At 49.3% G+C, this 26,539-nt stretch overlaps 1 protein-coding gene across 4 annotated transcripts in view; it reads right to left on the bottom strand.

Annotated features, from left to right (window-relative positions):
• The window catches only part of LOC138525617 (cystathionine beta-synthase-like protein), a 398,784-nt gene that overhangs the window by 356,667 nt on the left and 15,578 nt on the right, over nt 1-26,539 (bottom strand). For 2 of the 4 annotated variants that reach the window (XM_069635665.1, XM_069635664.1), the window contains exon 1: nt 357-510. The exons of the other annotated variants lie outside the window; for them this stretch is intronic. In XM_069635665.1, coding sequence (XP_069491766.1) covers nt 357-413 — 57 coding nt within the window. In that variant the 5' untranslated portion in view covers nt 414-510. Of the gene's footprint in view, nt 1-356; nt 511-26,539 lie in introns of those variants that run through there. 4 annotated transcript variants of the gene reach the window in all.

A 26,539-nucleotide genomic window follows, 5' to 3' on the forward strand; every position in this document is an offset into this window, starting at 1 on the left:
AAGGGGGCCAAGGAATTATTAATACAAAAGCATTAGTGTTCCAGTAAAACATTTTACGCTTATAAAAAAAAATACACCCTTTGGGAACTTGATTTACAGGAAAAAAAACATTTTACTGCCAACTTTTAAAAAAACAGAGCGTAAAATACTCGCCCTTCCCAATCTTAGCTGGAGCACGGATTGCACCTGTCGGAAAACGTGCATGCGACAAGGACAGCTGAGCTCCCAACAGTCCATGAGCCGCGTGGCTCCCTCACTCTACCACCCTCCTGCAGCAAGTAAGTGGAAAATCCCCAAGTCCCTGAACCCGGGGCTCCCACTCAGAGATGCGAGTGAACGAGAGGGCCCTGGCATACCGTGGCCGTGCTGGGGAAGGAGCCGCCCCGCTTCCTGCACCCATGGGAGTCTTGCATTGCGCTCCTGCCCAGCAGAGCCCACCGTCCCCGGCGCTTGGGTTCCAGAATAGAGGCCAAGCCTCCAGTTGCACTGTCCAATCCCAACCTCTGGAGAAGGGGCGGTGAAGGGGCAGCCTGGGGGCCTCGGGGTGTGGGAGAGGAAGCACACAAACAGCTGGGCGAGCACGACGTGTACACAGCGCCAAGTATTCACTTCCGCCAGCCAGAGGGCACGGCGGTGCAGTCTACCTCCCTACCAGGCAAGTCCTGGCACAGCACAGAAGAGGGGCACGACTAGGCGGGGCGCAGGGAACACAGAGCAGAAGGCGAACATAAACACAGAGCAGGCCCGACTCAACAGACAACACCTGGCATAGCACATGTACTGCATAAAAGGCCTGGCATAGACGCCACAGCGAGACCTGGCATAGCACATGTACTGCATAAAAGGCCTGGCATAGACGCTACAGCGAGACCTGGCCTAGCACATGCACTGCATAAAAAGCCTGGCATAGACGCCACAGCGAGGCCTGGCATAGCACATGTACTGCATAAAAGGCCTGGCATAGACGCCACAGCGAGACCTGGCATAGCACATGTACTGCATAAAAGGCCTGGCATAGACGCTACAGCGAGACCTGGCCTAGCACATGCACTGCATAAAAGCCCTGGCGAGACCTGGCATAGCACATGTACTGCATAAAAAGCCTGGCATAGACGCCACAGCGAGACCTGGCATAGCACATGTACTGCATAAAAGGCCTGGCATAGATGCCACAGTGAGACCTGGCATAGCACATGTACTGCATAAAAGGCCTGGCATAGACGCTACAGCGAGACCTGGCCTAGCACATGCACTGCATAAAAGGCCTGGCGAGACCTGGCATAGCACATGTACTGCATAAAAAGCTTGGCATAGAAGCCACAGCGAGACCTGGCATAGCACATGTACTGCATAAAAGGCCTGGCATAGACGCCACAGTGAGACCTGGCATAGCACATGTACTGCATAAAAGGCCTTGCATAGACGCCACAGCGAGACCTACCACAGCACATGGAAGGGCGACAAGGCCGGGCATAGGCAGTAGTGCACTGGCCTACACAGATGGTAGGATATTTCCCACTGGGCCTCTGCTATGGATATGGTGCATTTGTTAAATGCCACATGGTCAGCAGAGAATGAGGGGAAAAAGTGTCATTTGATTTTTGAAAGAAAAAAAAAAAAAAAGGGTCTGGCAGTTGTGGTGTAGAGGAAAGGTGAGGCGTCACAGCGCTAATGCAGTGACATGCAATAAACACAGAGGCACCTCTGGGATAGGAGAGGCAGTCGAAGGTGAAGCAGTAAGAGTGTGGACAGCATTTTATCCGTATCCCCGCCGGCTCCAGGCCTACTCACCTCAGGCTGGAGGAACACAACATCCTCCACCAAGGTGGGTCCAGGCCCCAGAACAAACAGCAGGGGACAGTGACAGCCCACCCCATACACCCAACATGGCCACCCCACTGAGCTTTTTCACGCCTGCCAGATTGGCGTCAACTTTCAGCCCCAATGCCGCATCACGACCACAAGGACACCCAGGCATGGCCATGGCCCCTTTAGACCCTTCCCTGGAACCATCATCGCTTGGACCCCGATGGCCCCTATGGATTCAGAAGTTCGAAATAGCCATGGACTGCAAGGACATCGCCACACCAAAGAAAATGCGGTCCCACCTGCTACTGAACATTGGAGATGACACACTACACATTTTCAACTCACTCCCCTGCGAAACAGGGGATGGTGACTAAAGACGCTCTCGCGCACCATTTCATGCCCCAGCTTAACTCAGACTAGGAGATCTTCCAGTTCTGCACAAAGGTACAAGTTGAAGCGGAAACACACCCGACTGCGGTGGCTAGCGTCATCATGGGAATTGGAAAATGTAGACAAGGAAATCAGACGCCAGGTCATAAATGCAATATATTCTGAGAAACTAATGAGAATCATTCTGAGCGATAAAGGAATACTGCTGTCCAGCATATTAGAATACTGCTGCCAAAGGAAGCTCTGACATGCAAGAGCCGCCCACTTGAACACGACCCTCCAAAGATTACACCCAACACCCGCTCCCACAATTGCAGCGTTCACCAATCGACCACCACCACGTGAGGGCAACAGTAGACCCACACACACCCTGGGGTGACGACCCAGAATTCCAGGCCCAAACGACTCGGGATGGTGCAGTTGACAGTGATATGGGAGACGCAACTGCTTGGCACAGGGCACCACATGCAGCAAATGTGGCCGTCTTGATCACTATGCCAAGCTGGTCTTCAAATATACCCACAGGCCAACGACCAACAGCCGTAAAGACGACAGGCAAGAAAAGGAAGCAGACGAAAGCACAGCAAGTCGCGGCTGAAAACAACTCTTCATCAGCGGAGTCGGAGAATGAAGACAGCAGGACGATGGCAGCAATTGCAGCCCAACATCCCTGGCAGAAGAGGGGAAAGTACACCTAATATCTGTGCTACAACGAGAAGATCAGCGAAAAAAAAAAGAAAAGCCCCGATGTAACATCCAAGTAGGTGAACAGGAAATGAGAATGACCATTGGCATTGGAGCTTCCGTGAACGTGATACCCCTCAACACTCTGCACAAAATGGAGCCCCAACCTGTTCTGAAAGACAACAACACACAAGGCAAATGGCAGCAGGAAACCCCTGCCGGTAATAGGTCGATTTCACACTGCACTCAGCAGGAATGGAGTACCAACAATACAGTCCAAAATATACATCGTAGATGCAGGAATCGAATGCCTGCTCAGCTGTGACTTGGCGGAAGACTTAGGACTAATCAAATGTATCTGTGACAACTCAGACAATCACAAAATCAGTGATCTTCTAACAAGTCACCCCAAACTACTCCAGGGAATCAGATGTTTGAAAGACAAGGTAATCGGAATGCATACCGACCAGACCATAAAGGCCCAAGCAGTACAACACGAAGAACACACTTTCACATGAGGGACCTAGTTGCCAAAGAACTATGCGACCTGGAAAAATACAGAATAATAGAGGAGGCAACTGGACCAACCCTATGGGTCTCCCTGATGGTAGTGACAAAAAACCCAAGCAAACAGGAAAAAAAATAATAAATAAAAATCAGAATATGTATCGACATGTGTCTCCCAAACGCGGCCTTCGTCCGGGAGAGACACACCACTCCAACACTCGATAAAATAATTCGCAGACCTCACAGGGTCCAAAATAGACCCCAAAGCAGGCCATCACCAACTCAATCTGCACAAGGACTTGAGATGAATAACGCTCGACACACCTTGGGCTAAGGAGGTTCAAAAGATGAAACTCTGGAATATCGTCCGCAGAGGAGGTCTTCCAAAAAACCATACACATCGTCCTACAAGGCCTTCCTGGAATCCTCAACGTCAGTGATGACATCCTAGTACATGCCAAAGACAGAGCAGAACACATGGTCAGGCTGGCAGCGGTCCTTGACAGGCTGGAGAAGGCTGTTTGAGTTCCTAACGTTTTTTGGCTATGTATTCAATGCCACAGGCATGTCAGCGGACCCCCCCCCTCAAAGTAGCCGACATCAATCAAGGAAGCCGCACCACCCATGGAAGTCTGTCGTTTCTGGAGCATGGCCACGTACTGCGAGAGATTCATCAACAACTTGGCCACGCTTTAAGAACCACTATGAGCCCAGACTATCAGATACCAGGTGGGAGTGGGACAAGCTGTGCCAAGAGGCATTTGAAAGCATCGATGAGTCGCTGTCAGCCAGCACTACCCTGGCCTATTACGACACCCGCCTGCACACCACACGGAACTGTACGTGGACGCGAAACCCGTGGGTTTAGGGGCTGTGTTAGTACAAAGCACTCTGTCAGGAGATACACAACCTGTGGTTTATGCGGCCAAGTCCTTCACTCCCACAGAACAACGCTACTTGCATATCGAGAAGGAAGCCATCGCCGTCATGTGGGGGTGCAGACATTGTCTCGGGAGGATAGCTCAGCGGCAATGTGCTCGCCTTGGAAGCAAGACGACACGGAGCACCACAGGTGCGATCCCCGGGTTCGCGTGTTATAAATAACCTATCATATCATATCATTTCCACGTATACTTATATGGACAGAAATTCAAGACCTTCACAAACTGTTAATCCCTATTTTCACAGGCTCAGCACCCCCCACCCCCTCTTCAAGCATGAATCTGGAAATGGTTGCTGCAACAGTACGATTTTAACCTTGTGTAAAGACCAGGGGCGGACAACTCCCGCTGACTTTGTCCAGACAACCTCGTGCCGCCCCTGCGGCTGAAATCCTGGAGTCTGCAGAAACAGAGGAACACATCCTTTTGGTCGTGGACGCGACAAAGCCGAAGGCCGCAAGTACATCTGAACTGGTGGAAGCCACCAACAGCGACCCTTGCTGCAGCCTAAAAAAGAACACCACCCTAGCAGGGGAATGGAACGCCTTCCTACAAAACAACCACAGCCGCACCACAGATGCAAAGAACTTGCTAGCAGGGGTATTCACCGTCCGCCACAAGCTATCACGGGCGAAGGCCTCATCCTAAGAGGGACATGCATCCTGGTACCGCCAAGGATGATGGACAGAATAGTAGCCCTGGCGTACAAAGGCCATCATGGCATAGTGAGAAGCAAGGCATGGATAAGAGAGACCAAGAGTGGTTTCCACTGACTGACGCAAAACTCGAGGCAATCATCTCTGCATGTCTCCCGTGCCTAACCACGTGGGTGCCGCCGGCACCAGAAACAATTCAATCTGCCCCAAGAGGCACGTCTCGCTGGGAATCAGTAAGTGCCGACTTCTGCACAATACAAGATGGGACCCACCTCCTAGTTGCAATCGATGGACACTCACAATACCCAGAGGTGGAAGTAGTCCACTCAACGGCAGAAGCAGTATTGCTAGACCTGGAAAAGATGTTCGCGACACACAGTCTACTCAGGTACCTTAAAAGCCACAACAGGCCCCCATTCCAAGGGGCTGAATTCACCAAGTACATGGATCTACAAATAACGCACCACCTCACACTGCGGTGGCCACAGGCAAGGTGCAAAGCAGAATGGTTTATGAGAAAAATTCGAGTCCTCAGGATCGCAAAAGGGAATTCTAAGTATTCCAGTTCCGCCGAAACTACGGAGTGGCCCTTCACGCATCAACCAATACACATGTTCAGAGCAGTATTACGGTCCACCATACCTCACCACCGTCATAACAAGGCACAATCCGTGAGCAAGCAAAGGAAACACGACAAGAGGGTCCAAGCTAACAAACATATGAGCAGTAAGTGGCGAGCCAAGAAGTAACACCAATAAAAATAAGGTTGGGCGGGGGGGGGGTGGGGGGGTGGTTGGGGAAATCAGGTGTTGGTCCTCAGGAATCCATCAAGAACCAGGCTGACAAGCACCTTTGAGACCACTCCCTGGACAGGGACTAAACGGCGAGGACCTGTGATCACTGCAAGCCGGGAAGGTAGATTCATGGCAAGCAACGCATCATGGTTCAAGAAAATTCCCCGACAGTATGGAGGGAAGAGCTGCATAAATTGAACGACATAAAGACAGCAGAAGGGGAGGCAACAGCAATGGAATTCAGCCAAGGAGGAGGATGTCACCAGACCACCGGCCCAGCCAAAGGAGGACAGCGCCCGAGCATCAGGCCAGCCAAGGCAGACTAGCTGGCCCAGCAGCCAGAAGAGGCACAGCCAAGCAGCCCTCCCCGTGATCCGGCGGATCGGCTGCACAGCCGGTACCACCGGAGGACAGTGCGGAGGCCACCCAGAAAGCTAAGAGACTGTCTGCTAACAAGGACATATTTGGTATGATCGACGAGATTGCAGAAGTTCTCAAGGGGAAAGAAGAGGAAGGTTATGCACGCGTCACCACACGACGCCACACACCTCCGAGATCGGCAAGGCAGTCGCGGGTGAAGCAGGAAGAGTGTGGACAGCATTTTATCCGTACCCCCACCGGCTCCAGGGCTACTCACCTCAGGCTGGAAGCCTGGCCAGAGTGTAGGGAGCAACCGAACAATGACGGGGCCTGTCATGACGCAGTGATAGAATAAAAGAAAAGCACTGCCAGCCAAAACAGGGTTAGTGCGTTTGTGTGTCCTGTTATTTGGTGGCACGGCCGGTCCAGCTTAAGACCAGGCCGTGATGTGATCCACCTCGCCCTGGGGTGAGGCAGGTCTAATCCCACACCTGGCTTTCATCGCAAACAGCGCTGCGAGCGACGGCTGCGCGCATGCACCAACAGAAACGAACCTGTGGCCGGAGCGGCAGTGGATTGCTCAGCGAGTCATAGGTTCCCGTCCTGCTGCATCTTGAGAAAGGGAGCGTGTGCCCCGCTCCGGAGCTAGAATTAAACTTGAATTATCAGTGATACCGGCAGCACTTCCCATCCTACGCACCTCCGTGGAAAGACACTGGGTGCTGTGCCACAGTCCCTGGTGGAAGATCAGGGTATTGCAAGAGGAGAGCACAGCCAAGCATAGCCAGAAACGGCTGCTGCCCACAGGTGAGCGGGTGCAGAGGAAAGGGTAGCCCAACCACGTGGAGCCACACCCAGGAAATGGGAACTGGTAGCCCCAGCAGAGAAATACCACAAAGCACACCCTGACCAGTGCACACACACATATACAACTTGGAGGTGGGGTCCACTAAGGTTTGGGTGAATCAGCCCTCACAGAAACACTGCATTAGTGGGAGAGGAACAAGTGCAAGCTGCACGACCACCAGCGCGTCCCCTGCACCCTACAATATAGGTTGAGCAGTAGCCGCTGACCGCAAGAAGATGTCACACAGGCAGCAATCGCAGCTAGGCCACAGATATGCCAAGTCCCCCAGGGGAACCATCCGGATGACAGGAATCACACGCAAGAAGGAATACGTCGCAAGGCTCATCACTGCTCTATCCTGAAAACCCCCTTAACCCGAAGTATATGAACTGTCTCCCCATGCGGGGCTGGCTACGTTTGTGGTGACACTGACCTTTTTCGCTCAACACTTGACGGTGCCGACTGTATTTGCGGTGGCCAGGATCACACACACTGCCATACACCTATCACGACACAGTCTGCCCTTAAAGCGCCACTAGCGGATTCACAGCAGTCTCACATGTAATGTCACAGAATTCATGAACAACTGCACCTGGCAAATGAAAAAAACAGGCTAATCACAACAATAGTACTGGAAGCACAGTGGTTGATATAGAACAAACGCCTCCCCCGCCGCATTTGAACAGCTAACCCACATAGAATAATCTGACCTCCTGGGGCGATTAGTTGGAACATAGACTGTTGCTGCCAATCGTTACTTTCAAAGCCGCAAGAACCAACAGAAGAAGCCAAATAACTGAGTGGGCACCCTAACATCAAAGCGACTCAAACACATGCCAACCAAGCACACTGCACAACCCATCTGCCTTCCTTCCCCAGCTCTCACTGCATGCCATCCAAGCACAATAAAACACATCTCCCTTCCTTTCCCAGCTCACACCACATGCTAACCAAAAACTGCACAACACTCTCCCTTCCTTCCCCGGCTCTCACCACATGCCAACCAAGCACTACAAAACACATACCTTGTGGTTTGAAGACATCCAGTATTTCTTTCATTTCAGTGGTTTGGGAATGCCACCAACACACTGAGAGCGCATTGGCCTTACGTGGGAGTTGAGGTGGACATGGATAGGGTGCGCAGGAGAGAGAGAGGGGTGCTGGCTGGCATTCTGACAGCCCTTGTAAGGCATCAGGCTACACAGCATACAATTGTGTTTGTTATTCCCTATTTTGTGCATATAAACACTAGTATTTAACAAATACTGTGCAGGTTCAGCAGCACTACCAACCAATGAGCGGCCAATGAAGAAAATTAAACAATGTCCTGGTGCTCACAAAAGAAGAGTTTCATTGGTTTTAATCAGAGTGTGACCCTTTCCAATAAAGGACATTTTGGAAGACGAAAATGATGTGCAATCAGGGCCAAATAGGTTATTTAAAAGGCAAATTATTTAAACTGTACTAACATTGTAAACTAGGACTTAAAATGTTTGAATGTTACACTTCCCTTACTGAGCAACGCACACTCACAATTCAGAATAAGCATGCACATTTACTGGTAGGTCATCAGTCCAACATGGACAGTCTGGTACGCTCCTTTTGCACTCTTTTGAAGTTGGGGCAAATGACAGATAGCACAAATCAGGGCTCCTGGCTGCTTGCACACAATCAAAGAGCATTTTGGGAACAGAAGAATGAGCACAGATCTTTATAATTGACCAATAGGTCACATTTACACTGGGCTTGGTGATCATTTCTTTTTTTCACAACACTCACCCTAACATTACAGTGTTTGTAACCATGAACCATATATACTCAGACATCCTCGGGGTTCGGGTGGAAGAATAACACAGCCGTCCTCCTCCCATAAGAGGAGAACCACAGGGTGTGGGGGCCTCACAGAATGTGAGAAGAGGAGGGGCTAGGTCCCAAGGTAAGGAGTGCATTTGAGGCTGTGGGAACGCCCCTTTCCCAACGCATGGACATCTTGTGAGAATTACATATAATCCTATGAGCACTCAATGTAGGGACTCGATTAGGAAGGCATGCGCGGAGGGGATTCCCATCACAAACGAAACGTCCTCTTCGCAAAATGCAAACTGGGCTTCTCCTCCCTCTGCATGCACATCTGCAAGGGTTAGAAGCAGAGCTCCTTACAGGAACAGGGCTTGACACGTGCCTCTGTGGATCTCTCTGGGGCTGCGTACAGAACTCGAACACGATACTTCCAGAGCAGTTTTAGCTCAAAACCGGCACAGTCAAGTCAGCAAGAAGCAGGCAGACACATGAAGCACAGTTCAGAAACTAGACGCTGCAGTGAGTCATGCAGAGTGCAATGGCTGCACTACGAAATTAACATTGAAGGGATGAAAGCATCAGTTGATTCAATTTGAATGGCCTTGAACATTTTTGTTACATTTGTAAGGAAGGCATGGTATGAACAATAAGACAGCCAAAAGTGACCACAGTTTAAGGGTGTTTTTTAAACTGTAAAATGGGCGAGATAAACGCCTAATCTAAACCTAAACCTAAAGATGGGAACAAGCTACGACCATCAAATAATAAACAATGCAGTCCTAGAGGAGTCTTGTCAGCATAAAAAGGTCCTATACTATAAAACTATTGCCAATTCCTAACTACTAATTTACAAACAATGTAAGGTGATATTCATTAAAAAGAAAGAAGTGTTCACAAAATGATAAGTCAGGCTGTTCGGGCCGTTGTCCTCCCATCCACACGTTTTCAGAACAGGACAAGCCAGTTCACTCGAGCAAAGCACACACTCAGGCTTCTGCGGCACAAACGTACAGATCCATTTTCACAGTTCACGACCTTCTGTGTCCAAGCCTCTTACTTCTTGCAAGTCTCTTGACTCAGAGGGCCTGGTATACAAAAACAACAAAAATTATATTTTCTTTTTCCAGTATTCAATTTGGGTGTTCACTCTGGAACCCCCTCAGCCGGGCTCAGATCACTGTGTATGGTATCTTTTCTTGGCCTCCTAAGGTTCAATTATAAAGTTCAACTACTCCTTTTAGTTTTAACTTATATCTGCGTCGCTCTTAGCAAACGCCTCACACACTGTTCTCTTTGCACAATGTTGCTGCTTGCAACCTTGGTTCAAAACACAAGCTGGTTTGGTATTAGTCTCTCCGACTCACCGGCTGTGCCGTCTTTTCCAACGCTGCTCTATAATAGCAGCCAAGGACAGTACCACAACGGTAATAGCTCCTCCCCGCCTTGGTTATCGACGCAGGAGAGCCCCGAGTACCTCGACACACTGTACATGTTTGATCAGCCTCAGTTCCTGGTCTTCAATCTCTTACTTTCCAAGGCTCACGAAAATAAGTCTTTAGAGGTCACAGGTACTTCCCTTCTTGCGACTCTCTCTGGTCTCGCTGTCTTTCTCCTTATATTAAACTGCCATCTTGGAACTGCTGTTTCCTTGAGTGGTTTGCCTCACTCAAAGTGTGCTTTCGTGCTCCGCCTTTTATCCGTGTAGGGAAGTGTGATGGAAGTCCGGTGTGTGTATAATCCGTAATTGCCTGACCTTGCCTGCCCATGGTGTTGGGACATCATACGGCTCTGGTGTTCGAGAGTTATCGCTCACGATGAATTGTCCGTGAGAAAGTGTTTGTGTAAGAGATGGGAGGGCGGGTTGAATTCCTAGGTATCCTACCTGGTAGGATGGGGAAAAAAATGTTTCTTGGGAAGGGGATACCGCGTCCCCACCCTCCGGTGTCCCACTTCCACTCCCAGAGGACCCCTCATCCAGGGTTCCATGTCTTAAAATCGTGGTAAAAATGGCTGTGAATACAAAATATTGCTGCAAAAATGCTGTGGTTTTGCCGCCACAATCCTGTAAACAATGCAGGGGACACCACCGCAACCCCGGACCCATTATGCCATTTAAGGGGAGCGGGGGATATTCCGCAACCCTCGCTCCCCTTAAATGGTATAATGGGGTACACCTTTACCGGGTCAAACCACTGCATTTTTGCCGCGATTTATTTTTATCTGCGACTTTTTTGCCATGATTTTATTACCCAATACCTCATACAGGTGATCCTCCCGCACTGGTCCACCCCCAGGAACTGGATCCAAAAGCGATGGCCGTGTCCTGGCCAACTAGGTGACAGATCCCCGGGGACTAGCGGGTGAGACACCTTCAGCTTTCTCACACAGTGCAAACCATTGTGTTGTGTAATAGGCTCCAAGGGTTTCGTCCTTCGACCACTCGGCAGGTCAAGAGCCACCAACTCAAACATTCTTCCATCTGTTGACATCCGTGCAATTACAGAGAATGGTGGATTTGAAGATCTGACAAACTTCCTGGTCTAAAATATCAATAGAGAGATTATTTATCAACCCTTCCTATAGCCAATAGCGAGGTTTTAGCACCTGGCCTTAAAGTGCGGTCTCCGACGCACCTGTGTGATCTCTCCCCTGCCCCCTCCCTCTGCCTGTGATTGGCTGTTAACCTCCATGGCAGCCCGTCGGCTAAGGGGCCCAAGGTCAAGGACCGCTCCAGTCCGCGTTTGCCCGAGAAGCCCGTAGCCAGCCGTCAACCAGCAGCAATTGAGAAGGTAAGTTTGGGTGAGGAATACAGCAATCATTGTATTGCGAAAATCCCTGCCCCTCTTCTTACCTACATAACATAGCATACAGAAATTAGACAGCTAGTAAAAAGTATCCCTATCATTGCTGTGTACCAACCATTCAGTGTTTTCATTTACTGTTGTGTTGCATAATTAGGAGTTCTCCCACTATCCAGATACCTGAAATCTAGGTGTTTTGCACTTACTGTTGTGCCTCCAATTTTGGAGTTCATACTCTGTCCAGGTGAAGTTTAGCCACATAGAAGAACTTAGGGAGTAGCCAAAGCACCAACGACCCCGCTCCTGCGCCCTCCTACACACCACCCAAACACTATACACGCCCACTGGGCTAGCCAACCTATACCCTAACACAAACAACACACTTCCAACAAACTAACCCGGATACTAGACCTTACCCGTACAGACACAACAAGCCAGTGCGCACAACCTTAAACACCTGCCAACCTACACATAAAACACACAGACACACCCCAACATAACAAACTGTCATATAGAAACATCCCAGGGATTGGACCTTACACGTATGGATACAACAAGCCAGTGCGCAAAACCCTAGATACCAACAATCTACACATAAAACACACACCCGAACACAATAAACAGACACACAGAAAACACCCCAGGCACTGGACCTTACCAGTATGGATACAACAAGCCAGTGCACGCAACCTGCCATCTGCAAGCCAACAGACACCAGTTCCTCCTGGTTCTGGACCTATCCTATCATTCTTCCCTCACTAACCAACCCGTCCTCCTTCTTGCAGAGCCACGTGAGCGCCTGGAGACGGCCTTTGGGTGGCATCGGTGTGCGGTACAAATAAACATAACATAACTCGTGGAGCAAAATGAAGACCGAAGTATTACCATTGAAGGGAGCCTATGACATTGTGCAATGGTGCACACTGTAGCAATCCTTTCCTATCAGTTTGTATGCCTCCTTTAGCCTCATATTTTAATACTAAGCACTCTGAAACGGTCATCGGAGTACTAATCAATTCCAGTTTAGATTTCTGGTTTTATCATTAAGGTATTTATTGAGCGCGGACCTAGCTTCCAGAAGCAACAGATCGCATTACAGAAGTATATAACAAAACAGAGCGCTTTCCAGAAGTAACAACACAATAGATATACAGCGGAGGGTAGGATACAGAGGAGGGCAAGAGCTGTGCAGGGCGGATGGGGGGGTGAGGAGAAGAGGGGCAGATGGTAAAAGTACAATTGGCCAAGGGCCTCTCAAGGTATTTATCTGTGCATCATCGGCTCGCTTCTCACTGTATTGGCTCCGATTAAAAGTAGAATTCAATTGAATATCTTGCATTTGGTTTTTAAATGCCTGCATGGAATGGCCCCGATGTAGTTGCAATCCAAAGTTCACCTTTACAGGCCAGCCCTGAAGAGACGCGTCTCCTAAAACCTCTACTGGCTAGGTTCTGCTCCAGAGGTGACCAGAGCATCTCTGTTGCTGCTCCATGACTCTGGAATAAGTTGCCGCTTAATTTGAGAAGGTGGTTCATTGGTTACGCTTCCGAAAATCCTTCAAGACGTTCTTGCTTTGCTAATCTTTTACTGTAGTATGGTCTACCGCTTCCAGATTTTGTGGCGTTCTATAAATGCCCCTCAGAAATTCAGTGGATGGACAGGTGCCACCAGGAGGCAGGAAACGCCATGGGAAGCTGGGAGACATCATGTTTTGCAACGTCTGCATGTGCAAGACTAGAGCACTTCATGCAAAAATCCCCTCTAAAGGAAAAACACATCCCCAGCAGACTCACTGGCAGGCGGAATAGAGAGCATTTAAAATACACACAGCAGAGACTAAAGGCTCTTTCAAGAAAGAGAAAAAAAACACAGAGAAAGAAGAGACTGAAGGAGAAAGGGGATAAAAGGGGCAAAAAAGATGAAAATAAGCAAGCAAATGATAGACTAAAAGTAAAGAATTGGAAAATAAAAAGGAGAGCACATGGTGGTTGAAATACCTGCGCAAAGTAAAAATAGACGCGGGTTATCCTGCAATTTCCTGAGTTGACCCGTTAGGACGGATGGTGCCCGCAGGGGTTATAGGTGCCTGGAGGGGGCATGATCATGTTTTGGGTCCGTTAATCTTCAGAGTAGACAGTGATTGGATATAGTCCATGCTCACGTGGCCAGCCCTTTACAGAATGGCAAGCAATTCTCATCTGAGGAAGAACCCCCACAGAACCACATAAAAGTGCTGGGCATCATGAAGGATGTGCGGGTGAGGGCCACCAGGCCTAGGCACAGAGAGCAAGGGGCCAGGCCAGGATGAGTACAGGATACACCTCAGTTTGGGGAGAAACACCTAGGGCCACAATGCTTTCCAGTAGGGGGTCCCTCTCTACTGGCAAGTGACTGTGCTGGAAATGGACACGTTTACTGTGGGAACTCCCACCTCCCTTGGTGGGGGAGTCAATGATGTGGGTGGGGCTGAGCAGCGGAACCGTAGCTCAGCGCGAGGTGATCTACTCAAGCAATGAAATGGAGCACACAGGGTGGCACTGCAGGTTCTGGCCCCTGGCAACTTTCATGAAAGCAAAGAGCGTTTTGGGAAGATAAGAATGGCACTATGCCTGTGAAAGTAGACAAGCCTTACCCATCCGATTAAGATATGCACACGGGGCTCGTTCATTTCAATTGTCAACTACTCACCAGGACAGAAAACGGCCTGTAAAGTAGTGGACGTGTGTGGATGTGAGGCTGGGCTTAGGCTGGCACCTCTCCTGCAACAGCCTCACAGGAGCGGATCCTGGACACTGCCTGCCAGCCTGGGGAAGTTGGACCTCGTGCCCTGGGGGCAAACTTTCCCTCCTCGTTACAGCCAGATGCGGCACACCACACTGAGGAGCAGAAAGGCGGCAGAAACGCGTGGCGGTGGCACTCCTGCGGGCTCGGTAAAGCTATGTCCTTTTGCACAGAACCAGGCGGATGTGCAAACTCCGCGCATGCAATATTGCAGCTCCTGAGTGGATAACACGTCGAAGAACTGAGGGTCTCCTCTCCCACCGCCCTGCCACGAGCTGCTCACGGGTGTCCATCCTAAGAGGCCTATGCTCCCGCATTAGAATCGCCTGAGTGTAGAGGGGGGGGGGGCTTTGCATGGCGTTCAAGGTGGCGGCTCTCCTCCAGAGCTCCTGCACCAGGCGCTGTCGATTCTAGGACTTCCCAATATCTGAAGGCAACTACCAGGTCCCCCTCCCCCTACTTCCTGCAAACAATCGTTGGGGGAGAACGGCCCCTCAGAAATGAATGGGCCTGATTCATGGAAGTGTTTTATAATGGTGCACTCCCATACGAAAACGGTCTGTGAATCAGGCCCCAAGTCTCTAATGGTCACCACATCATGTTAAGGGCCGTGGAACCGCGCTTCTGCCTACTTGCGGCCTGCTCAGAAGACAGCGTGTTGGCTCACCACCACCCAGGCACAGGATGTTCCTGTGCTCAGCCCGTGTCCCCGCTGGGCTTTCCTCGCAGGAACAGCGTGTCCCCAGCAGGAATGTGGAGCTAAGAAACGGCATGTTGCAGCCCCCAAGCTACTCCCCTGCCCTGAGCGTGAGCAGTGTGGCCAGGTCCGCCTTTGCCTGGGGAATTATGCCGAGCCCCTGCTGGGCCCCCAGATGCCATATCTGATCACCTGACGATATTTTCTATTAACAGCAGTCACCGCACTATCTTAAGGAAGACCCCCCCACCCCTGCCCTAACATCCTTTGAAGACCACTGTCCCAGAATAGTAAAACATTTTTGATCTAGAAATTCACCAATTCCCCTCCCATAGGGTCTTCGGTCTTTTCCCACAAGATACACCTCATTGTGTGGGATAATCGCCATGCCTTGCTGAGCCCTTGAAAACCAGAGGCCTGTAGCCCGAGCGCTGGTGCCCCAGCCAAGGGCCTTAACGCAAGGATTGACTTTTATGGTACTCTAGAAAAAGCAAGGATGGCTCATGAGGCTCAGCTCAATCAGCTGGAGCTTTAACTCCAGAGGAGCAAAACCCCAGCAGCGTTTGACAGTGCAGCAGCACGTGCAAGGAGACTGGCGTGCAGCAGCAGCACGTGCAAGGCGACTGGCATGCAGCAGCAGTAGCACGTGCAAGGCGACTGGTGTGCAGCAGCTACACGTGCAAGGCGACTGGCGTGCAGCAGCAGCACGTGCAAGGCGACTGGTGTGCAGCAGCTACACGTGCAAGGCGACTGGCGTGCAGCAGCAGCACGTGCAAGGCGACTGGCGTGCAGCAGCAGCACGTGCAAGGCGACTGGCGTGCAGCAGCAGCACGTGCAAGGCGACTGGCGTGCAGCAGCAGCACGTGCAAGGCGACTGGTGTGCAGAAGCACGTGCAAAGCGACTGGCGTGCAGCAGCAGTAGCACGTGCAAGGCGACTGGTGTGCAGCAGCAGCACGTGCAAGGCGACTGGCGTGCAGCAGCAGCACGTGCAAGGCGACTGGTGTGCAGCAGCAGCACGTGCAAGGCGACTGGTGTGCAGCAGCAGCACGTGCAAGGCGACTGGCGTGCAGCAGCAGCACGTGCAAGGCGACTGGCGTGCAGCAGCAGCACGTGCAAGGCGACTGGCGTGCAGCAGCAGCACGTGCAAGGCGACTGGCGTGCAGCAGCAGCACGTGCAAGGCGACTGGTGTGCAGCAGCTACACGTGCAAGGCGACTGGTGTGCAGAAGCACGTGCAAAGCGACTGGCATGCAGCAGCAGTAGCACGTGCAAGGCGACTGGTGTGCAGCAGCAGCACGTGCAAGGCGACTGGTGTGCAGCAGCAGCACGTGCAAGGCGACTGGTGTGCAGCAGCAGCACGTGCAAGGCGACTGGTGTGCAGCAGCAGCACGTGCAAGGCGACTGGCGTGCAGCAGCAGCACGTGCAAGGCGACTGGCGTGCAGCAGCAGCACGTGCAAGGCGACTGGCGTGCAGCAGCAGCACGTGCAAGGCGACTGGCGTGCAGCAGCAGCACGTGCAAGGCGACTGGCGTGCAGCAGCTACACGTGCAAGGCGACTGGTGTGCAGCAGCTACACGTGCAAGGCGACTGGCGTGCAGCAGCAGCACGTGCAAGGCGACTGGCGTGCAGCAGCAGCACGTGCAAGGCGACTGGCGTGCAGCAGCAGCACGTGCAAGGCGACTGGTGTGCAGCAGCAGCACGTGCAAGGCGACTGGTGTGCAGCAGCAGCACGTGCAAAGCGACTGGCATGCAGCAGCAGTAGCACGTGCAAGGCGACTGGTGTGCAGCAGCAGCACGTGCAAGGCGACTGGTGTGCAGCAGCAGCACGTGCAAGGCGACTGGTGTGCAGCAGCAGCACGTGCAAGGCGACTGGTGTGCAGCAGCAGCACATGCAAGGCGACTGGTGTGCAGCAGCAGCACATGCAAGGCGACTGGTGTGCAGCAGCAGCACGTGCAAGGCGACTGGTGTGCAGCAGCAGCACGTGCAAGGCGACTGGTGTGCAAGTACATAACTTGTCGGTTGTTAGATTGTGGATATCTTCTAACATAGTCCGCAATGTTTTTTGGCAAGCAAGGATGGAACTGTTTACATTGGGTTTTTCGCTGGCCATTGACCCGGAAAACCATGATAATGGGCAAAAAGTAGTGAATGATAATAAATGTAGAACTTCTTTGCAGCTTCCAACACTGAAAATGTACGTCACTGAAAAATCTCAACATAGTCTCAACTCAAATGGTGAACAGCGCCGAGGTACTCAAGCTCAAACAAATCAATACATTCCCTCATAACTGGGGCGAGGGTCCCAGCCAGCTGACATCTCGATTGCCAGTTGGAATACCTGAGGTTTTTTATATTTGTTAGAGGATCCCTCACAGATATTATAACATTATAGGCCTACAGGAGACCTGGTTTACAGACACAGACACCCACGTGGGACGGCCATCATATCATATTGTCTCCTGCCATTAAGAAGGCACAAGGAAGACCAGCCTCAGGGTTGATGGTGGCGGTAAAGTGAGGTGTGGCACTGCTCCTTCTCCCGTGGGCATCACCTAACCCTTTTTTACAAATGGTGAACATTTCGTATGGTTCTGGTACAATTGCTTTGATCGATGTTTATCTTAACCCGGTTGGAAGAGGTTTAGTGATATGAATGACTTGTTGAATCTTGCTGTACTAACTGCTGAAATAACGAATATCATGATCATGGGTGATCTAAACGTGCACCGTTTGTCTAAAGTGAGCACCAAGAGCAATGGAGCAACTTCATGCTAGATCGCAACCTGCTTATGTTGAATAGCGCTGTGCATCCTAAACACACTTGGCAAAGGAGTGACTATATGTATGTTGATACCAACACCTTCATCTCGATAACTACATTTGAAATTGTACAACAAACTAAGAGTGATCACAATTTGCTCTCTGCCCATTGGGGTGTTAATGAAGTGGGTTGAAACGCAAATACTTGTAAATACACCAGCAGGCTAATAATTAACAATTCTAGAACGACAATTTCAATGGAACCCCTCACTTTTGCAAAAATTCAACAGCGACATCTTGGGTGTCAGTGGTGAGGTGGGTTGGTCTGGCGAAGCCTACTCCCCCCTCCCTACAGACATACAAGCTGTTCCCAAGCACCAATTATCACAGCTGTTTTGCTCCTAAGCATGTATTTGACAAAAAAAGTGCAAGAACGGAAAGCCTGTTTTCTAAGACCAAACAAAAAAAAATGGCATTCTTACTACCAGTTACTGTAAGATTCCAGGCTATTAAGTCCTTGAAAAATCAATACAGAAATTGGCTGAAGGCGCATAAAGCATGGCCTCATCAAGGCGATGGCGAGGCCATGCTGACTGCGATTACTTACAAGAACATTGCTGAAATTTGGATGCTGCTTAACACAGCAATCATGCAAACCAGTTGCCGGTGCAAATAAATGGAGTACTAGAAGCCGATTGGGTTTCATATTATACAGCATTGTATGCCAGACCGATTTGTGAAGACTCCATTTTGATAACCAACACATTCGAAGCTGATTCGAAGAGGACATTCTACAATTCATAATGAAATCAAGTAGTTCAAGAGCTGCTGGGCCTGATGGATTAAAAATACCACATGTTTAAACAACACCCAGAGCTCTGGTCCAAAATTCTGTACAATGTCTTCTCCCAGCTTCTTAACTATGTGTTGCATGATGTTAACCGTCGCTAATAGCCATGATGTTCTGTCCCCTCCTATCAGTTTTTGCCAGCATAGGTCATCGTCCCTAAGAGAAAAGCTCGATAAGGTGCCAGGCAGATACTTGAGACGGATACTTTGAGTCGCTGGACATTCCAGGAGCAGATGACGAAAGGTTTCTTTGATCGAAGGGCGATTGCAAAAGCGGCAGAAATTTGCCGCTGCTAGTCCTCGAATTGCCAAGATTTCTTTGGTTTCAAGCAAATTCAGTCTAATTCTCAAAGGTATTTCGGGCCAGTCTATTTGGGAATAGTTTGATATAGTTGTGTAGAACGTCCAATTTTTTGAAAGTCTGAGGGAGATGCTTGGGAAGTTTGTTTTTGTTAGCGGTTTTAAGTGTTAATATCCAATCCAGGTCTTTTATCTTTTTTACGGCTTTTACTGGGTTGTTTATAAGTTCTTCCTCGGAGCTCTCTGCATCCGCTTAGAAAGCTAGATTCTCTGTCTTCCATCTAGTCAGCATGACACAGGAAGAGCCTGTCATTTCTTGATTGATCAACTTGTAAACATAGGTAGTCTCTGGTAATCTGCATTTCCTGTATAACATAAGACAGCGGCAAGTTATTATGGTCTTTAGCGATGTGAGGCTGTGTTTGCGTCTGATTGAGGCTAGTGGAGTAGACCTAGCACCGTTCTCCAAAAGTTTGCTTCCAACTTTGCCCAGAGGTCAGTCTGTAAATTAGGCATAGCATCCACGCCACAAGTTAGAACCGGAATCACTTTTTAACTTTTTTTTTTTTTTTATAGAAGTCACAAACCGGAATAGTCGAGAAACGACCATACTTGATGTCGATAGCTTCCCTTAAGCAGTGAGTTTTTTTGTTTTATCGTATAGGGCGCTTTGCATGGCTTTTTCTTTCCCAGAACTGTCGAGGGTTGCACCTAGGTATTTAAAGTCACTTACTCTTTCAACTGTAGTTGAACCCAAGCGAAGGATCACCTTATCCTTTTTCGCGATTGTTTTTTCGAATATCATCATTTTGGTTTTTCCTTCATTAATGACCAAGTTGTTATCTGCCATATATTGCTGTAGGTTATTCAGTTGACGTTGTAGGGCTATTATTCTGGCATCAGATTTGTTTCGCTTTTTAATAGCAGTCATTTCCAGAAGGTTTGGAGATAGTACATCTGATGCTCCCAAGTTATCAACTAAAAAGATTCCAGCATTATTATACGCGGATGACTTGGTGTGAATATAAAAAACACCAGTGGGGCTCCAGAATCTTCTAGATGCTTTTTCAACATATGTCAACGAAAATGCCATGACAAATAATTTAGATAAAACAAAAGTCATGGTGTTTAATTACAATGCTAATGCCAAAAACACAAAAACAAAATGGGTAATCCAAAATGAAAGACTGGAGTGTGTCCCTCGATACACGTACTTGGGAGTCACAATATCTGTTACGTGCAGTGAGGCGCATTTGCTCAATTTAAACAATAAACTTGACATGACCATTTCGCAGACAAGCATCATACAAGCAAAATTTGGAAATGTTTCTATCCAGCTAGCCCTAACCTACTTTCGGCAAAAGGTCACCCCAATACTCTTATATGGCTCTGAAACTTTTCCCATTCATTCGGAGAACGTCTGGAGTAAATTTGAGTCCAAATTTTGGAAAAAAATGCTTGGGTTGCCCGACTGCACTCCAATTGCTGTGATTCGTAAGGAATTGGGTTTAACCTCTCTATGCTCGTTACTTCTGGCAATTGATCACTTTATGTCGGATTTGCCTTTAAGCTATCCGACATGCTTATGAATGCGCTTTCCTGTTACATTTTGATGATGAATTTGCACGTAAGTGGCGACAAGAAGTCATTAATGGTCTGGCTTATGCTGATATATCTATTGAGAATCTTGGTAAAAATCCAACTCACGTCAAGACCAAATTATTAAAATGGGATTGGGCTCGTAACAGAAATACCAGTCTTTCGTATCGTGACTTTAATGGGGAGGTTTTCTTGCATAAAAGGTACAGCGTGCCTGAACCCTACTTGATCAAATGTCCATCTAAACAACATCGATCAGACTTTCTGAGGTTGAGGCTGAATTTGTGGCCCACTGGTGAAATATTGGTTAGACATAAAATCATTGCACCACATGAAACATTCTGTAGATATTGTAAAGATGAAACACAAATAGAGACCTTGCGTCACTTACTACTTGAATGTAAAGCCTTGTGTGACACTCGAACTCGTTATTTAAGACCAGTTGTCATAGGCTACCGAGAAATCCCACCTGAAACACTGTGGCTGATGATTATGTGTGGGCGTCTGACTGCGCTGAGAATAGGGGCTTTAACCTTCCTGAAAAATCTAGGGCACCTAATGAGCTATACCAAAATGCAAAACAAATTATTTTAAACAAAACTAATGATTCACGTGTAAAATTCATGAACTGTGAGTCAAACGTTTGAAAACATTTATTTTTATGAAATGCATAATGTTGTAAAGAGAATGTCTAAACCAGCACTTTAGTCATTTTTATAGTTGTATGATCAATGATTATAAAGTTGAATTATTCAACTAAAATAATCAATAAATAAAATAAATAAAAAAAGGTGTGCAAGTACAAGGCGACTGGCGTGCAGCAGCAGCACGTGCAAGGCGACTGGCGTGCAGCAGCAGCAAGTGCAAGGGGACTGGTGTGCAGCAGCAGCACGTGCAAGGGGACTGGTGTGCAGCAGCAGCACGTGCAAGGGGACTGGTGTGCAGCAGTAGCAGCACGTGCAAGGCGACTGGTGTGCAGCAGCAGCAAGTGCAAGGGGACTGGTGTGCAGCAGTAGCAGCACGTGCAAGGCGACTGGTGTGCAGCAGCAGCAAGTGCAAGGGGACTGGTGTGCAGCAGCAGCACGTGCAAGGCGACTGGTGTGCAGCAGCAGCAAGTGCAAGGGGACTGGTGTGCAGCAGCAGCACGTGCAAGGCGACTGGTGTGCAGCAGCAGCAAGTGCAAGGGGACTGGTGTGCAGCAGTAGCAGCACGTGCAAGGCGACTGGTGTGCAGCAGCAGCAAGTGCAAGGGGACTGGTGTGCAGCAGTAGCAGCACGTGCAAGGCGACTGGTGTGCAGCAGCAGCAAGTGCAAGGGGACTGGTGTGCAGCAGTAGCAGCACGTGCAAGGTGACTGGTGTGCAGCAGCAAGTGCAAGGGGACTGGTGTGCAGCAGCAGCAAGTGCAAGGGGACTGGTCTGCAGCAGTAGCAGCACGTGCAAGGCGACTGGTGTGCAGCAGCAAGTGCAAGGGGACTGGTGTGCAGCAGTAGCAAGTGCAAGGGGACTGGTGTGCAGCAGTAGCAGCACGTGCAAGGCAACTGGTGTGCAGCAGTAGCAGCACGTGCAAGGCGACTGGTGTGCAGCAGCAGCAAGTGCAAGGGGACTGGTGTGCAGCAGTAGCAGCACGTGCAAGGCGACTGGTGTGCAGCAGCAAGTGCAAGGGGACTGGTGTGCAGCAGTAGCAGCCCGTGCAAGGGGACTGGTGTGTAGCAGTAGCAGCACGTGCAAGGGGACTGGTGTGCATCAGTAGCAGTACGTGCAAGGGGACTGGCGTGCAATCTAGGCCACTGAACACCAAGACCTAATTTACCAACTACCTGCACCCGAGGCTAATAACAGACCATGCAGTAGTGCTCAAAAGGTAGGATAGGTACAGAGGGGACAATATCACTGTAGCACTAGAAGGCTCCCTCCCACAGAGGGAGCCATCTCAGTGCAGCATAGGTGTTGCTCCAGTGACCAGCGCACCTGGTAGGCATTTGGAGATTCTAGATTACACAAAGTAAAGTCTCACCAACCTCTATTCTCTCTACGCCAACCATAGGACTTGGATTACCAAGGGCAAAACTGCTTACTAATGCAACACCATCGCGGCAGCCTTTAACAGGAGGAGAGCCTTTTGTACCAAACCCTTAGGTGCCACCAACTCAGGAAAAATGCAACAGAATCAGGTTTATTGATAAGAAATTGATAAATGTGACAGATCATCAAATCAACCTCCCACATAATCAGCCTCCCTTCACTCAGCACCCACCCTGTCCCTCTGAACTGAATTCTCTCCCATCGCCCACAGACCTAATAACCGTTGCCTCCCTTAAATCCAGTTCCTACTGACGAGATCATGCTGCCTCCATCATTAGACAATGCAAGGGCCCGGTGCGCAGCGCACTCCTCAACATCATTAATGCCTCCCTCAAAGAAGGATAATTCACAGACACCCTAAAGATTGGTCTGATATTGAGAAACCCAACCCAAGACTACATGGTCAACTACCGGCCCATTACGAAGCTGCCGTTTATTGGCAAAATCATGGAAATATCAGTCACCATATAACTACTTTCCAGAATTTAACAACGTTGGAACGGATGGAGTGGATGGAATGGAAGGAGTAGAGGAGTAGATGAAACGGATGGAGTGAATGGAACGGACGGAGTGCATGGAACAGATGGAATGGATAGGACAGAATGGAGTGGATGGAACAGATGGAGTGGATGAACCGGCTGGAACGGATGGAGCGCATGGAACGGATGGAATTCTTAGAATGGCGAGAGTACATGGAATGGATGGAGCGCATGGAATTCATGGAACAGACGGAGCGCATGGAACAGACGGAGTGGATCGAACAGATGCAGCGAATAGAACAGATGCAGCGAATAGAACAGATGAAGTGGGTAAAACACATGGGACAGATCGAATAAACAAAAAGGATGGAACAGATGGAACACACTAAACAGATGGGAAGGATGAACTGGATCAACAAATTGGATGGAGCAGTTTATGTAGATAAACGTTCCAATAATGGAATGACTAGTAAACTAAATGAGGAACCAGACGAAATGTATGAACAGACGAAGCGAAATGAAGAAAGAGAGTGAATAAAACGGATAGAATAGATGGTACTGATGCGCGCCCGATCTCGAACGCCTTACTGAAAACCACCATATCACACCACCATGCTTACTCTCTCCTATACACCGTCACTCAACTAGAACACAGCGATACTAGGACACATTTGGTATAGCTGTTCTCATACTAACACCCGCCACATACTCTACATCATCCTAACTAAACACAGCTAGCTGAGCACACACCACTAGCCTAAGCGTCCCCCTCAGGCCTAACGCAGCCAGAAATCATTCTGGGTATCAACCCACCAGAATGAACACATATTCATGACCTCACAACCACCACACCTACCGCTAAGAAGCAGCTATCATACAAGTGCCACACCAGCTGCACACATATCCGGTGCACCCACGCACCTTATGACTCTCCCTCTCTCTACTGACCTGAACTGCGGTTCCCGAGGGCGTTCAACCTACCAGCACATTGAGATCACACCAGTGTTACAGAAGGCGCTATATAAATGCAAAGTAACATAACTACACCTCCTAAATGACTATCAGTCGGGGTTCAGCCCCAAGTGTAGCATCGAGACAACTACCATCCAGGTGGTAGATGATGCCCTCCAAATCATGGCTAAGGGGGACTCATGCCTTCTCATCCACCTGAACCTCTTGGATGCATTCAACACCACCGACCACCACACCCTCCTCGCACAGAGGATGAGATTCTCTGGCATGGTCCACAATTGGTTTACTCCCTACCTCTCCAGCAGACACCAGGCTGTCTAGATAAACACGTTGCCTTCTGCCGACTCCAGTCTCCTGTGGAGCCCCCCAAAGCTCCATCCTCTCACAGTCCTTTTGAACCTTTTGCATAGAGGCTCTGGACACACTTCTCAAAGATCCCGATATAGCCATCCATCAATGCGTGGAGGATACTCAGTTGTACAAAAGGAAAAAGCCCAAAGGGCATCAGTCATCTTCGCGATCACCTAGTCACCATCCAACCTTGGATGTCGACTGCCTACCTCAAACTTAACCCTGGCAAGAACAAATTTGTCCTCATCGATCTCCCCAGCTAAATAATAACTTGTCCAACAAAGGCTCAATGATATGCGCCTAGACGTATTTGAACCGCAACTCTCCGATTTAACAAAGTCCTTACGCTTCACCATTAACAGCAGCCTGTCCTTACAGAAACATGCAGCCAAGAAGGCCAAAACGGCCTGGCTCTAAATCGACACCCACCGCTAAATCAAGCTCTTCTTCCTGCAACAGGACTCCTGGACTGTATTTCAGGTCCTTGTGGTCTAGCCCATCGACAAGAGAAATGCCATCCTAATAGGGCTCCCAGCCAATCACTGGGCTCCCCTAAAAGCAGCCCACCACTTCTATTACGGGTGCACACAACTGCAGTCCTTCGTGAACTACATTGGCTTCCTCTCCAGGCCAGGATACTGTTCAAAGCTGCATGTATCATCTAGCAAACAGTCACGAGTAGTAGAGCAGCATGCCTGGTGGCAAAGCTCTACATAGCTGGTGGTACACACTCGCCACTAAGCAAACCGACCAACCGGCTCGAATCACAACTAGCCCGCAAAGAGGACCAGCAAACAAGCCTTCTCTTGGGACGCTGCCACCATCCGGAACTCAATCCCGGTATCGGCTCGGAATGCCACCACAATTCCCCAAATCTGGCTCTTTCAACAACACCTGACCAAGAACTAATCACATTGGGTGCAGAGACTGCAACTCACAGTACAAGATGCCAGGCCAAAGCCTGGCTCCCCACAGCCTGCCTGTACAGCGCACTGCTGCAGTAGATATAGAGCTGTGCTGGAGGATGGGGGCCGGGGGTAGGGGTCAATAACATGTCATTTGGTTACTACTTATAATGGGTTGGATACACACCTGAAGTAATTGGAGAAAAGAATACTAACACACTAGCAGAATCAGATTGGGGCGTATTGGTAGAAAAGAAACATTATCCATTTGCTGTTTATTCATTAAGGAACTATCTCGTGCTGCAAATGTTTTGATTTTATTATCTAGTTACGGGGCACAACAAAGCATAACAACATGGCACCCACGAAGCCACCAGCAAAGAAAAAAAAATCAAAACTCATGCTGTGGTCTGAGAAGGCAGCAGAAATATATGGGTGGCCATGGGTAAGAAAACGGCTCAGTGAGAAATCAGATGATGTAGCAAAAAGTGACATCACAGCAGAAGGAGAGGCTGCACCCCCAACAGCAAAGAAAGCCAAAGAAGGCACTGAGGCAAACAAGCGGACCCCAGCTCATGAAAAGGGCGGCAAGAAAGGTAAGAAAGCAGCAATAATGGCTGAAATATTAGAACAAATATTTGACACTGCAAAATGAAAACATGTATACAATTGAACAAATGATGAAGGAAATGAGGACGAGAACATATACCTGTAGAGGCAGAAGTGATTGTTGAACAAGGGGTTGGGGGGGCGAAGGGCCCTTAAGTCATGAACCGACCCTAACCCCCCAAAGGGGCAAGCAGGGCTATCGGGTCTAGGGCCCCCGGGCACCGCTCCTGCAAACCAGACGGCAGTAGGGGCCACAGCGTCAGACAAAGTTGGGGAAACAAATGTGTCAGCAATTCCAGCACAGAAAGAAGGCACAATGGTCCACTATAGAGAGGGGAAATGTTAAGGCTTTAGAAACAGGGATTTTAAACAGATACAAAAAAAAAGAAACATGCAGCCAAGGCGGCCAAAAAAAAAAGAAATCACTGGCTTGGAACATTGATCAACAGTGAAGGAAGAAATCTGGAAAACGGAATACCTAGAAGTATTCTCACTCCCCAAAAAGACAGAAGAAAAAGCAATAGCAGGAAATGCACAGGTAGAACACAACTGGTTAAAAGCATGT

This window comes from Ambystoma mexicanum, chromosome 7p, assembly GCF_040938575.1.
Source record: "Ambystoma mexicanum isolate Mex_15411 chromosome 7p, UKY_AmexF1_1, whole genome shotgun sequence".
Lineage (NCBI taxonomy): Eukaryota > Metazoa > Chordata > Amphibia > Caudata > Ambystomatidae > Ambystoma > Ambystoma mexicanum.